The following is a 14,488-nucleotide window of genomic DNA, read 5'->3' as shown; positions in this document are numbered from 1 at the left end:
TAAATATTGTCTATATTGAGTTCTCAGCAGCAAATGAAAAAGTAAAGATTTAAGTTACTAATACGTATAAACATAATAAATAATAACACTACATTTTCCTTTTTATAGATGTTTCTAGTATGTAATTTTGATAATACTTGTATGCTATGTAGTCTAAATATTGTGTATGGGATATTATCTGTTGTATAGGTATCCAAAAATATATAACTATTATGTCTGACTAAATTGTAAAAGGGCTTTTGGTCCAACATAATTCTAGTACTTAAACATAATATGCTGTTTATAAAAGATAATTTGTTCCTAATGAATCTCCGCCATAGTAAAGCATAAATTTAACCAAATAATTAAGTTGTATATTATATTGAATGTTATAATTTATGCCAAAGATTTGTAATTGATGTGTGTTGTTAAATATATTATGTGAAAAAATATTTTTTTGTTTTAATTATTATTTTCTCTACTATCATACCCATAGAAATCTAAATAACAAGACAGTAAAACACGTAAGCGCGCGTGACCTTGTCGTCACTCAGGTGACTCTCAAGCCACCAGTGCGTTCGTTGATGTTCAGTTGCTGTCGAGACGTACGTGTGTAAACATGGTGTGTTTCAGCATTTCCCATTGCAGAAATTCTTCCACAATTTGTAATTATACTAATAAAGGAATAACATTTCATCGCTTAGTATTTTTTTTTTATAAATAATGCCGTTTTTCCTTTAATATTAAAGAATATTGACAAGTAATACGAATGTCTTGAATGATACAGTCGACCGTTCTTATTATCACGTTTAACACAAATTTCAACCTTATCTCTTATGTGTTTAGGCACAGGTTTAGGTTCATAGTTATATCTATTGAAAATTAACGCCCGATGGTGTACCTAGGGATGGTATTCTAAAATAAACCTTAAAATCGTGCGTTAGGGTACATATTAAAATGCTAAATTTATTTTTTAAGTTAGTTGTCACTAAAATGAAGCTGTCCAATAAAAGGCATAGTTTACTTGTGTGTACTGTTGCTGTCTGTTTAAATGTGTGGGTTTTGGCGACTGGTTTTCATACTAATTATGACATTATAGCAGTTCTAGTGTCTTGTTATTTAGATTTCTATGATCATACCCTATTCGTGTGTACAAATTTTTCAAAGTTCTCTTTGCAAGCTGAGAATAGAATATCAGAAAAAATGATAGTTGCATCTTAGTGGCATCAATATAATATTATATTCTTAACCTTGTGTCAAGATTTCTTTTTGTTATTATTCCAAACATATTTAAATATTATTAAATAATAAAAGTTACCGCTTTAAAATTAAAATATGTTGCCAATTAATATTTTAAGAACCTACCAACATCGATACGTTAGGTCAATTTGCTTTCAATTCTACAAAATTTGATATTTTGTTGTTAAACGGAAGGTGTGGTCAAGTTGCCAAGTAAAGGTCAAGTAGCCACATTTGACGGTATAAATTCAATATTATGGATGGAATATAATGATTAAAGTGTCAATTTAACAACAGATTCAAAGGCACCTTGGAAAAAGGATGAAAGAAAAACAAGATTTTTTTTGTAACGTGTTTAATAGGTAACCACAAATAAAATATTGTTCTACTACATTACATATACACTCATTACAACATTCATTATAGTGTTTAAATATTAGAGTAAACATTTCTATCCCTATAAAACTATAAATCCACACTCTACAAAGTATAACTTTTATAAACAGGTAAAGATCAATTGGAAGATAAATGTTTCGATTCATTTTACGTTAGGCGTAAAGTTATTTATAGTGTAAATACATACCTATTGTACATTTATAATGTTAAATGAATAGGCCCATTATAATAAAAGTTGATACTTAAAGTACCTATCTATTACAATTGAATATTACACATAAATTGACTAATTAATTATGTACTATGAAAACCAAACCTACCCTTTTAAATAAAACAAAGACATAAGATTGTTTAGAATTAAGTTTAAAGTTTATAATAGTTATAGAATAAGCAGTATCCCATCAGTTGTATATTAGCATTTTTTTCTTTATTAGGCCTGAAAGTACATCGCTTGAAATTTATGACACTGATTTTTATAAAAAAATACATGTGAACAAAATATAGAGACATAATATCATATCAATTACTTACAGTTTGAGGAATGTTACATGGTTAAATATATCTAATTTTTTTTTGTAGCACATACACTGTAAAAATTTCATTTATAAATTGGTAAACATGATTTCTATTTGGCACAAAAGTAATTTAATTGAAATCTGAGCGTCCTAGATTTTCTATTACATATATTGACTTAAAAGTAAATATAGATTTATATCAATATTTCATAAATATATAAAAAAGGCTCGGAAATGATTATAATTAGACCTATTATTTTTTGTTAAATTCACTGTCATCGTAGGAAATAGGAATGATAGAACTAGTAATTATATTATTATTAAAAGCCCATAACGAAAATAATTCCATAAAATATTGTCTTTGAGACCCATAAGTTATCACATACAAATGAAATTACCAATTATAGCTAAATCATAACACCTATATAAAAAGCATGTAAAATAAAATTGCAATAAAAAATAACGCATTTGTGCCTGGTAACTCATTACCTTAGGTAATAATGGAGTGTTTTTTATTTAATAAAATATTATAATATTATATAACTTACTAATATATATACTTTTTTCAAGGCTAATTTATTAATATCATTGTACTAGTATTGTTAAAAAAATAAAAATAAATGCCAATACATAATAATTTGAATATCTTACAATATTTGGAATTCATTGGCTAAGTATGGTCAAATGCATATCACTACATAAAATCTTATTTATAAACTATAGTCAGTAACACTACAAACATTTTAGTTCTCACTAGGAACATAGACATATACATAATTTGTTAATATTCATCAAACACTGAACACAAATAAGGCCATATTTCTCATATGTAAAATAATTATTATTAAATAATCATTCTAAAATTATATGGTTCCATACTGACTTGTTTTTGGCCAGTTTTTACTCCAATACCTTGAACTTAACAACACCAAAGTTCATTCTAAGTTGTTCTAAGAACACAAAGGTTAGGATAGTGTGTGGCGCAAGTCTAACAAAAGCCGGAATGTATCCTTTGAAGAATGCAAGAGGTCCCTCTTTGGCTGTATTTGTGACAAGACTTAAAATGCCGCTAATTTCACCGGGTTTGGCGTTCATCGCCCTAGTCTTCAGAACATCAACTGGTTGAGTCATTGTTGTTGCTATTGCTCCCTGAAACATACATAAATATTAAAAAAAACTAATTAATGGAAAAAATGACATGGAAAAAAATGTCAATGAGGTAATTTAGGTATAAAAAATCTGTTTAAAACCAAATCTGTGAAATTTAAAAATTAAATTATTGTAATTTTAAACAAAATAATCTCATAAAGTACTCACAGCCAATAAGCTCGAAGTAACATGCGTAGCAACATTATCACCGAAATATGAGGTTGTGACTAGCATTCCTTTAATCAGATCATAGAACGAGAGCTGTCCGATCGTCATAAGCGCCGCTCTACTGCACGTCATAGAAGCACCCGCCCACAGACGAACCACGCCTTCTTGAGCCGCCACGCGGTATAACCCGTGAATTGCATTTTTATAACTGAAAAAAAAAATGCATTTCATTTAGTTAGTTAAATAATCTGTAATTTTGATAAATAATGAAACAAAACAATTTTATGATAAAAACATATTTTATGTAAAATAAAATGCTCCAATTCAAAGAAAAATCAATTGGGTGTAAAGTGATAAATTAAATTACTGGTGTACACTGTATAAAATTAATAAAATACCCTGTATAAAATAAAACACTTAATAAAATACCATTTTATACACTTTTGAAATCTTACTCAAAATATAACCCATCATAAAAATTTCCCTACTCTTTTAAATTTTACTTTTGAAACAAGCACTTACTTGCGCCTCTGTTCTGGTGGTAGTTTGACATCATTTTGCATCCTCACATTGACTAAATCTGCAGGATTCCCCACAAATCCACCAGCAAACCCTCCCAGACCAGCTAGGAGAGCTGACATGTAGAATGGTATGGCTTTGCCCTGTTATTGGTAGAATTTTGTTTGTTAAAAAACAAAAAGAATAAATATAAATCTATGTAAAAAATATAAAATGAAGATATAATGTAAATGAGACTGCAAGCCAAATTTTATGCAATTTAACTGAATACTGACTATTTTCACAATAATTATTGATATTTGCACAAATAATTTTGCTTCAATGCTGATTTCAAGATAATAATAAGGTTGTTAATCATTTAAAGGCTTATTACACTACCCGATATGAAGGGCCCTGCATCAAGGGTGGGCGTGTACCCTAGTTAGTGTGGCGCTTATTACACTTCTCTGCGAATTGGGCCCTAACTCAGTTTATACGCGAATGTCTAGAGAGATAAACGTATTGTTGCATTTTAAATTATGCCGTCTCAGTATCGAAACTTCAAAAACTTGCTGTAGCCGTTGTCGCAATAACAAATATTAAAAAAAGAAATAAGAGAAAGATCTGGGTGAGAGAGTATTTGCGATTACGTACGATTCAAATATGCAAATATTAAGCGTGGTTGAACCGGGAGTTTTAATGAATTAATTAGAGTAGGTGCAGAACAATTTGAACACTTGTTGAGTTTTAAAACAATTAAACAATTTATTTATTTGTTAACATGGCGGTGTGGTCACAAACATTTGGAACTTCCCTTTTAAGTTATATAAACCTGTAGTAGGGAAGTTTGGTGACACCTTACATACAAAAGCAGCCACTCCACGCACTAGTCGCGCGGCAACTGAGCTCCCTAACCGCCCTAAACGTTATTACATTACCCAATCTGCAGGGCGCTTAGGGAGCTAGGCAGATCGGGCAGACCCGATCGCCCTAAATAGGGACACTAACTCACTAAGTCTTATTACACCACTCTTAGTTAGGGTTAGGGTCCCTAAAAATTGGGTGGTCTAATAAGCCTTCTTATTATTTATTCACTTACATCTCTTGGGGCAAAGCTTTGTTTAGCCACTTCATATATACCAAATCTTGCTGTTGAATATGTCAATTGGCGCAGAAGTGATGCCGATATTCCATTATACAATCCCATAATACCTGAAGAAAATGGGTGGTTATCACATATAATGATAAAAGTATTTATTAGGCTATTTGTATGCCATTATTAAAATCCTAAATTATAATTTGAATACAACTGAAATTAACATTAAAGAACACACAAATAATATCAGTTGTAGAACAGTTTTTATTGCAATTCATTTTGATAAGACAAGCACTTTTCACATAAATATTACAAAAGTAATGTGTGTAGTAATACTGATCTTTAAGAAATTAAAGACTAACAAACTTTTAACACAATTAATTCATATAATTAATATTATCTTATTTAATTCTTAGCTTTCCATGACAAAAGGTGAGTAAAATGCAAAGTTTAGTCAATGTATGTGTTTAATTTTTATTTAAGTTTAACCTTCAAGAGCACAACATTCAGTTATCACTTTATAGATTTTAATATTAATCTTAATTACTATTATAAAGGCGAAAGTTTCACGTAAAAACTACTGAAATTTAGCACACATATAGAGGGTAACTTGGATTAACACATAGGATAGGTTTTATCCCGGAAATCCCACGGGAACGGGAACTATGCGGGTTTTCCTTTGAAAACGCGGGCGAAGCCGCGGGCGGAAATCTAGTAATAAATAATTGAAATGCTTAAAATTAAAATATGTAATATGAAGCCCCAGAAAATTCACTTATAGCTTCAAAAACAAATTCATGTAAATTAAGTGGGACATTATTTAATATAGTTGATTGGCTGGTTAATTTACAACAGCTACATATATTATATTCAAAATGTGTCTGGGTTATAATTAAACTTGTTGGGAATTATGTTTTGTGGATGATATGTAATTAAATAATCATACCTTGATTTCTTAAGACTATTCCAGTGAGTTTAAACATGGATATATTTTTTCCTTTTTGTGTCTGCATTTGAACTTTGAGTAAATCCAAAGGATGGGTCACACAAGCCGCTCCCGCAGATGCCAGGCCTCCAAAGTACCATTTTGATATTCGCACTTCTTTATCCATGCCCATTCTGAAATTAATAAGCTTAAAAGCCCTCTTCCTCTGTGTTCCGAACAACACTAAAATAGTCCTGACATGGGGAGCGCCAAGGTGAAACTGACGGATCAAGTAATTAAACAGCTGTTATTATGTAACTAAATCATTTCAAAGTCACTTATTAACTTAGTTTTAACTTATCATTCGGAGGAATAAGTTGATACTTGATACATTTATCGTATTATCAAAATACATTCAACATTCCTGTAAACATTATTCTTGAAGAACATTGAACTTATTAATCACATATGTGTTATAGAGTTACTTTTTATTCATCATTATTTTAGATAAACATAAAACCACATTGGTTTCTATAAATATTAGATTAAAACGTTAACCTCAACCTTGAAATCAATTACTTTTGACACTTTCCCGTAGACTTTGACATGTCACATGTTAACGTGACGGTTGATTGATGTATAAATGACACTCGATGAAAATTTAAAATATAATTGCGATGTTTTTAATACGGAATAAATAAATTCATAAATTCCTTAGTTTTTAAGTTTTTTGGTTTAACGAACAAATTGTTTGACTATTTAATTTACTATAAAAATCTTGAAATTTGAACAGATGAATTTTCTTTTCACGCTTTATCACATATATAGCTGTTTGTGGAATTTATTTGGTTTACCATTAGATGAATGTAATTCAATATTAATTATACTGGTTTTGTAAAATGTGTCCTGGGTCCTGGGTCCTGCAAAGGTCGCTGAATTCATAGACGTAAAATAATGACAGAATTTCAAAAATAATGATAGATCTGTATTTATTACATGGAATATACTCCGTGTTATGGAATTGATTTGGTACGGGAGCTATTAACGTTGAAAAAGAAGTCATTTTAGTATAGCTGGTTTTTTGATATATTGTTCCTCTAGCTATTTCGGTTAGAGTCCGCGCAGTCTGGCTGGCCGGAGTGGTTGCGTTCAGTAGTGCGCATCTTATCTGCACAGGAAATTATCCTTAATTTAAAGTCATTTTTTAACGCGTAATTTTTAAACTTTTGCCTTTAGATAGATCCATCAATCATAATTTTTTTATTGCAAGACGTTTTTTTCGTTGTAAAATAGGTGCCAGACGCAATTTTTAATTTCGTTTTTATAAAAAATTCAAATTATTTTAGAATGTCTGTAAATTTCATATTATGTTCTTCAAACATAATATAATCTAAAATTAATTAGCCAGACGCTAATTCGATTGTTAAGTATTAAATATGTACAAATAAAAACGCAGTGAAAGTAGGTAAGTATAACAATTTGATGATTGTGTATATGGAGAGATAGTTTAAAGTGCAAGAGAGATAGAAAGGGTCGGCCGCGAAAATTAAATAACAATAAAAAATAACTTCTTTTTTTCGAAAATATACCTAAGATGCATAGAAATTGAATTGTTCCTACTCTAGGATTCCCTGTGTTGTGGGAACAAGTACCTTCCATTGGTACATTTTATTCCTTAGGCTAAAAAATAAACTATTAGGGTACATCAACAATCTTCTATACAAAACAATTTTTTTATTACTTATCTATTAAGTTATGGGTTTAAATGAAAACAGCGATTACATAAACTTATGTATATTGTTTCCAATAGCACATTGCCTAATACCACACATTACACACCGCGTACAAGAAGAAAAAGAACCACAAACAAAATACAGTGTTGCCAATACAAGTTAAATTTTCTAATATATATCTAATATTAACTAGCGACCCGCCCGGCCCTGGCTTCGCACGGGTGCAATAATCGCTAAATACACTACAGAAAAACTGTGAACGTTGAATATAAAAACATAGCGGCCCGCTCCGGCTTCGCACGGGTATAAAATACTAGCTTTCCGCCTGCGGCTTCGCCCGCGTTTTCAAAGAAAAACCCGCATAGTTCCCGTTCCCGTGGGATTTCCGGGATAAAACCTAGCCTATGTTACTCGTGGATAATGTAGCTTTCGAATGGTGAAAGAATTTTTAAAATCGGTCCAGTAGTTTATGAGCCTATTCATTACAATCAAACAAACAAACAAACAAAGCTTTCCTCTTTATAATATTAGTGTAGATATAGCCGGGCGGCCGGCTGGTACCGCCGCAAACGCTACGTCCCGCAATTTTTAAATCTGTAATATCTTCGAAAATATTCACTGAAATCCATGTGTAAAAGGCCATATAGATCTATATATTAAATGAAAAATGTATTCAAGGTCTTTAATTGGTTAAGGATTAATGCTGTATTGGTTAAAATCGCTTCGAAAATTAGCCATTATTTGTCGTAAAAAGTAAATGATAAAAAAAGTTATTGTGGGTTATCCATAAGAGATAGACATATACCATCACGGACTTTTCTGTAGACCTTTTCAATGTAGTTAGTACATTATTTTGATAAAACTCGTAGGGTGCCTCCGTTTGCACTGTAAGTGGAAAAATTGTAATTATTTACGTAATCACATTAGAAACCTCAAAAATAACAGTAGGTACTTCTCCACTATTTAATGGATGTTATTATACATATAAACCTCCCAATTGAATCACTCTATCTATTTAAAAAAACCACATCAAAATCCGTTGCGTAGTTTCAAAGATTTAAAGAGACATAGGGACAGAGAAAGCGACTTTTTTTTATACCTACTATGTAGTGATGATGATAACAATATTAATTCATTAATCTTAATTCTTAATATATAAATCTCGTGTCATAATGTTTGTCCTCAATGGACTCCTAAACCACTTAACCGATTATAATAAAATTCGCACACCATGTGCAGTTCGATTCAACTTGAGAGGATAGTTTATACATGTAGGTACCACGGGCGAAGCCGGGGCGGACCGCTAGTATACCTACCTATATAAATTCATGCTAACTACTTTAGTTAAATTCAAAACAAACTTAAACATGCGTGTGTGTGTGTGTTCACGTGTGTGTGTCGTGTGTGGTGTGGTGTGTGTGTGTTGTGTGTGTGTACGTGTGTACATCAATAATATTGAAACAAACTTTCTAGTTGTTTACAGATGATGGAATATTGGAAAACAATAACAATTCCTTAGACGATAACATAAATAATTATGACAGTGTGAGGAAAGATGATGATGATGATGATTATGAAGATGGCTTTTTAAATTTAACAATGTAATTGTTTAACCTTCATTGATAAAGTTTTTATTCCATTCTTTTCAATGTATGGTAACTTTAATTTATTTTTCACTTTTATGTTTATTTTTTTTCATTTAAGCTTTTATTTATAAGAACAAGTGTAAATAATATTGTATTCTTGCAATTATTTCCTGTCGCATAGTTAAAATACACTAGCTGATGAGCTGCATGCTTCATTACTTTTTTTTATTTATACACATTATTTAATACTTAACAATCGAATTAGCGTCTGGCTAATTAATTTTAGATTATATTATGTTTGAAGAACATAATATGAAATTTACAGACATTCTAAAATAATTTGAATTTTTTATAAAAACGAAATAAAAAATTGCGTCTGGCACCTATTTAACAACGAAAAAAACGTCTTGCAATAAAAAAATTATGTCTAATGGATCTATCTAAAGGTAAAATATTAAAAATTACGCGTTAAAAAATGACTTTAAATTAAGGAAATTATCCTGTGCAGAAGAGATGCGCACTAAAAAACGCAACCACTGCGACCAGCCAGACAGCCCGGACTCTAACCGAAATAGCAAGAGGAACAGTACCGTAAAACGGGGTGAATAGAATTCACGGGGTGAATAGAAATATTCTTGGGAAAAAGTCTAAAAGCCTGATATTTGAGAACTACTTCAAAAATCGCAATAGTGTTTTTAGTTTTTACAATGGCAACATTTTTTTGTTGGTCTGACAACATTTGAATAGTATGAAGTTAGCAATTTATGTCAATAAGTGAGTTCAAAGTGCAACGGTTGTATGTATGTCTTTTGTGCTCTTATTAACTTCTCTCTAGTTATTATTTAAATTGTGTTTTTGATTGTGAAATAACTTTATTCAACGGTGAAGTGTATCCAGAATAAATTGAAAAGGTAAGTTTTACTGATTAGTTTGATTTTTATTGGTAAATTAGTAAAATAATTGCACCCATAAATATTTATGATTAAGAGGTGAATAGAGACGACTGAGGGGTGAATAGAAACGCCATATGAGGTGAATAGAAACGGCAAAGGGGTAAATAGGAACGAGAAAGGGTTTAATAGAAACGCGAAAGGGGTTTTTAGAAACGCTTTTGATAGGGTTGGCACTTTATGCAGGTTGTTGAGTTTTAACTTTATTACCTAAGTACCTACATTTTTAAAAAGTTGATTTTTTAATATTTAATAATTAATTTTGTGTACGCAGGTATAGTTGCGAGCAATATGCCACGCAACTACAAACCAGACCCTCGGGGTAAGAAATATATAAAATATGACCTCAACTTAATACAACAGGCTGTTAATGAATATTCTGCGAGTACCTACCATTATTTTTGAACAGATTTTTTAATAATTAATATGCATTGTTATTGGTTCGGATTATTTTATTTTTAATATTAATAAAAAGGTTTTCTAATATATTATGTACACTCTTTTATTTCATTATCTCTGTGACGTCACTACCACTATATAAAATATTTTGACAACCCTATCATTTTTCTCTATTAACCCCATATGTCGTATCTATTGACCCCGTATTCCGGGAAAATAGAAATTGACCAGGTTTTTGTCTTTTTCTCCTAAGTAGATAATAATTTGGCATTAAAATTGTAATTAGCTTGTAAAATAGCAAAGGACTCCCACAATGAAAGCAGCTTTATTACCCGAAACTTACAATGTATATTTTTAAAGTCGGTTTGAAAGTCTAGATTGTTTCTATTTACCCCGTTTTACGGTATATCAAAGAACCAACTATACTAAAATGCTCACTTGTCAACGTTGGTAGCTCCTATACGAATTATTCCATTAAAAACTTGACACCTTGGTGACACCTTGACACTGAAATCTGAAATGTCAAAACTCAAATGTCTATTTACATTGGGCATATTTTGAACATGTTTTATTATTTACTTGTCCATAATTAAATTATTAACCTTAATTTTCAATTCAATTCTAATCGGCTAATTGAGAAATAAAAAAGTACTACTAAGTACTTGTATTAAATTACAAATAAAACTTTATTTAAATGTAAGTATTCTTGAATGATTTATAGATATAAAGTAGATAACATTTAGTGAATTCAGCTCAGAATTTAACGTATCTAATCTTTAGTTACCTATAATTTAGAAAAACAAAAATGTAAACTATATACCTATATCTACCATAAACCGTAGGTGATAACCCATGGGCATTAATTATTGTATTAGATAAAAATTCTAGTATTAACCGAGAAAACCTTCAAATTGCCACATGCACTAAAATACAAAAATAAAATAAATGAATAATAGACGATGGTATATTATACTATAGGTATCTACTTATTTTGAATTAAATTAAGATTTTTTATACATTTGTGTTTTATATTACTAGTAATTAATGAAAAATAAATTGTTTTAATACTCACATTTATTTTATCAGTTGAAAAATGGTAAAATATAGGTATTATTTGTTCACTAAACAATATATTATACACCAGTTACCTTTTTTTTGTTAGTTATTATTTGAAGTTACATTTATTGTAACCTATAGAATTATTTTGGCTACGAAGAAAGGCTGGAGAGTTGTTACTACATGATTCTCGTCATAACTAAAATAATATTACATAATAAGATATTGTCAACATTGAACTCTTATCATGTTGTTGATAAAACAAGACTATTGTAAATACATAATAGATATGATATAATAAGTTTGATGTTTTTTTTTGTTTCAGAATGTCTGATATTATTACAAGTCTTCATTTAGATAGAGAAACTCAGACACATAAAATTATAGTTGCTAAAGAGCTCAATGGCTGTAGTAGTTCATTTATAACCAGCTGTGTCCTCGGACATTGCATCAAAACTAGAAGACCTGTGTTTATTATAAGTATGCACAATTCAAAAGATCATTACCAGAATGTAGGACTAAAGATGAATTATAACCTAGTGAGAAACATTGAAAGTGGCCTTATCCAATTTTATAATGCAGGTGAAGAACTTACAAATGCAGTTTTGGCAAATGATCAAATGTCTGCTAGCGATTTTATTACTAAAATGCTGAAACAAATAGATTGTATGCATGAAGCGAATAGTTCTGTTAACATAATATTTGAGGGTGTATCCCATTTATTTGATTTGGGATACAGTTTGAAGGATGTAAATTTTATATGTAAAGAAATGATTGACCATGTCCGAGTATATGATAACTCGTTTGTGTTGTTTCATTGCAATGCAGCTTGTGAGAGTGATGAAACTCATGTGCTAGCTAATTTACTTGCTTACAAATCTCATGTGCTCGTGGAAGTGGATCACTTGGCATCAGGATGGAGTGCTGATGTGTCCGGACATATTACATTCAAGTACCCAAGTCGCAAGTTTGAAAGTGAACACACAAACAAATTGGAACAGAAACCATCACATCATTTGTTCAAGCTTTTTGATAGAGGAGTAAAGTTATTAGCTCCAGGAGCTGTTTGATATTAGTTTTAATTTTTATGTTATATGTTGTTGTTTCCTTTTTGTTGAATATTTATTTAGCAGAAATAATTTTATATGTGACATGTGTATAATTTATACAGCCATGCATGTAACATACATTGTATGTATTCAGTTTCTTTTTTGTAATGCTATAATTATTGTTCTTTTATCTTTATCTACATGAGTTTTTATTTATATGTATATACAAAAACTTATTATCAGAAGAAAATAGCTGAAAAATTCTTCATGATGTGTATGTGTATGTTTACATGCAACATAATATATTAAAATACCTATCAAAATATTGATTAAATTACAAGCACAACTTACTACTTCTAGATCTAGAATTTAACTGAACTACTGGTACTATCAATAAACTGTATGAAAATGAATTAGGTACTGCAACTTTTAACATCTTAATCCATAAAAGTTAAACTATGATACATTGTTATTTTCTACTTAGAAATATATGTATTAATTACACAGTGCTTTTTATTATACCTCCTTATTCCTGTTTTTTTAGTTATAAGAGCATAATTAAAATTGCTGTTTAAATTTGATAGGTAATAAAAGCTATTCAAAATGTATGGGTAAATAAGCAAAAATAAAATGATGATTTGTATTTTGCGCAAATATTTACTTACATAATGCTCATTCCATGAAGAAGTGAGGCGGCTGAACTAATATTTTGGCAACTAACCAATGTGTAGGTAATCGTGACAATCATATTTTGCTGTTTTGGAATTTCAAGATGCAATGATAATTAGTTCTTCGGCCTTATGACGATGTTTCATTCAACAACACCCGCACGGCGTACGTAGGTAAGCGTATGCTATGATTGGTTTTCGTCTTAGAATCATTATAACTTATTCATAAAGTAAAGTCCCGTGTCCCCAAGTGGGGTAAGGTGCATTATGCTTACTACATCTGTTTCACTGATCGATTTTCTTTAGGGACAAGTAGGTACTCAGCCTTCTGTGTCCTGCCAGACCGAGGCATTTTTTTTCTTCGTCTCCACCGGGAATCGAATCCAAGATTCCTCGGTTCTACGCTCACGCGTCAACCACTGTACCAAGGAGGCGGTCATAACTAATCCATACATTTAGGTACTTATAATTCTGTTTGGACTCTACAAAATTTTGTATTTTTATTCGTCAGAATAAAATGTGTGTTTATTCGTTCGAAATTTTGTGTCAGTGTTTCGGGTCATTTGTAACAGGATGGCGGTTCTACAGGGGTCTTAGTACCCCCCAACGGTCCAGGCCTTGTCGCGGCGGAGGGGCTCAGTAGCTCAGAGTTATGGCCCTCTGAGTGAAGCGAAATTGGACCAGCGAGGTGCTGAACGGCTGGTTTAGAGTCGGGGAGATTCGACCGGCCCGACGGCCAGGGCTAGGTGTGGCCCAGCGGCCGCTGTGTGCGGCGTGGGATGGCGGCCAGAGGTCGTGGCTTGGTGGAACCCGTGTCCGCTAGGCAAAGGTGGCGCTGAACGGCAGTTGGGGTTGGAAAGCCTCGACTGACCCGACGGCAGAGGTCCTGTTTGTGGGCCAGAGAGGAGCCGGCTTTTATGCGGCGGTGGATGGCGGCCAGAGGTCGCGGCGCGGCGGGCTCGCTGGTTTAGCAAGCCACGCCGTGCAGCGGAGGGCGGGATCCCGACGCGTCATTGTGATGACGCGCGGAGACTCCTGCAGAGAGGTGTGGGGCGGCGGCCGCTGTAAAACGACCGTCTGCC

General features: G+C 31.8%; 2 protein-coding genes across 5 annotated transcripts; one reads left to right on the top strand and one right to left on the bottom strand.

The window, feature by feature from the left end:
- Positions 1–1,573: 1,573 nt before the first annotated feature.
- On the bottom strand, positions 1,574–11,869 carry Dic1 (Dicarboxylate carrier 1). Of its 3 annotated transcripts, none has more exons than XM_090104631.1 (6): positions 11,706–11,869; positions 5,987–6,159; positions 5,044–5,156; positions 3,969–4,108; positions 3,447–3,654; positions 1,574–3,278 (listed from the first exon to the last, which is right to left on the bottom strand). In XM_090104631.1, the coding sequence occupies exons 2-6, from the start codon at positions 6,156–6,158 to the stop codon at positions 3,030–3,032; spliced, it is 882 nt and encodes a 293-aa protein (XP_089960757.1). In that variant the 5' UTR covers position 6,159; positions 11,706–11,869; the 3' UTR covers positions 1,574–3,029. The 3 variants fall into 3 exon arrangements, with proteins under 3 accessions (XP_089960757.1, XP_089960758.1, XP_089960756.1); XM_090104632.1 differs by lacking the exon at positions 11,706–11,869 and adding an exon at positions 6,530–6,558; XM_090104630.1 differs by lacking the exon at positions 11,706–11,869 and adding an exon at positions 6,451–6,535.
- On the top strand, positions 11,175–13,242 carry Elp6 (Elongator complex protein 6). 2 transcript variants are annotated; one of them, XM_090104633.1, is made up of 2 exons: positions 11,175–11,329; positions 12,015–13,242. In XM_090104633.1, the coding sequence occupies exon 2, from the start codon at positions 12,016–12,018 to the stop codon at positions 12,757–12,759; it is 744 nt and encodes a 247-aa protein (XP_089960759.1). In that variant the 5' UTR covers positions 11,175–11,329; position 12,015; the 3' UTR covers positions 12,760–13,242. The 2 variants fall into 2 exon arrangements, with proteins under 2 accessions (XP_089960759.1, XP_089960760.1); XM_090104634.1 differs by lacking the exon at positions 11,175–11,329 and adding an exon at positions 11,492–11,611.
- Positions 13,243–14,488: the final 1,246 nt, after the last annotated feature.

The sequence above is a fragment of the Colias eurytheme genome, chromosome 8 (genome assembly GCF_061535395.1).
Source record: "Colias eurytheme isolate Ceu_HAF_F1 chromosome 8, ilColEury1 Martin Lab GWU primary, whole genome shotgun sequence".
Taxonomy (NCBI): domain Eukaryota; kingdom Metazoa; phylum Arthropoda; class Insecta; order Lepidoptera; family Pieridae; genus Colias; species Colias eurytheme.
Note: the sequence above shows the minus strand (reverse complement) of the source record. Positions and strands in the feature narration are given on the sequence as shown.

Coding starts and splice junctions, on each gene's coding strand:
- Dic1 (XM_090104630.1), bottom strand. Junction 5,157..5,986: donor AATAGTCTTAAGAAATCAAG/GTATGATTATTT, acceptor CATTTTCTTCAG/GTATTATGGGATTGTATAAT. Junction 4,109..5,043: donor AAAGCTTTGCCCCAAGAGAT/GTAAGTGAATAA, acceptor TACCAATAACAG/GGCAAAGCCATACCATTCTA.
- Elp6 (XM_090104633.1), top strand. CDS start 12,016: ATGTCTGATATTATTACAAGTCTTCATTTAGATAGAGAAACTCAGACA.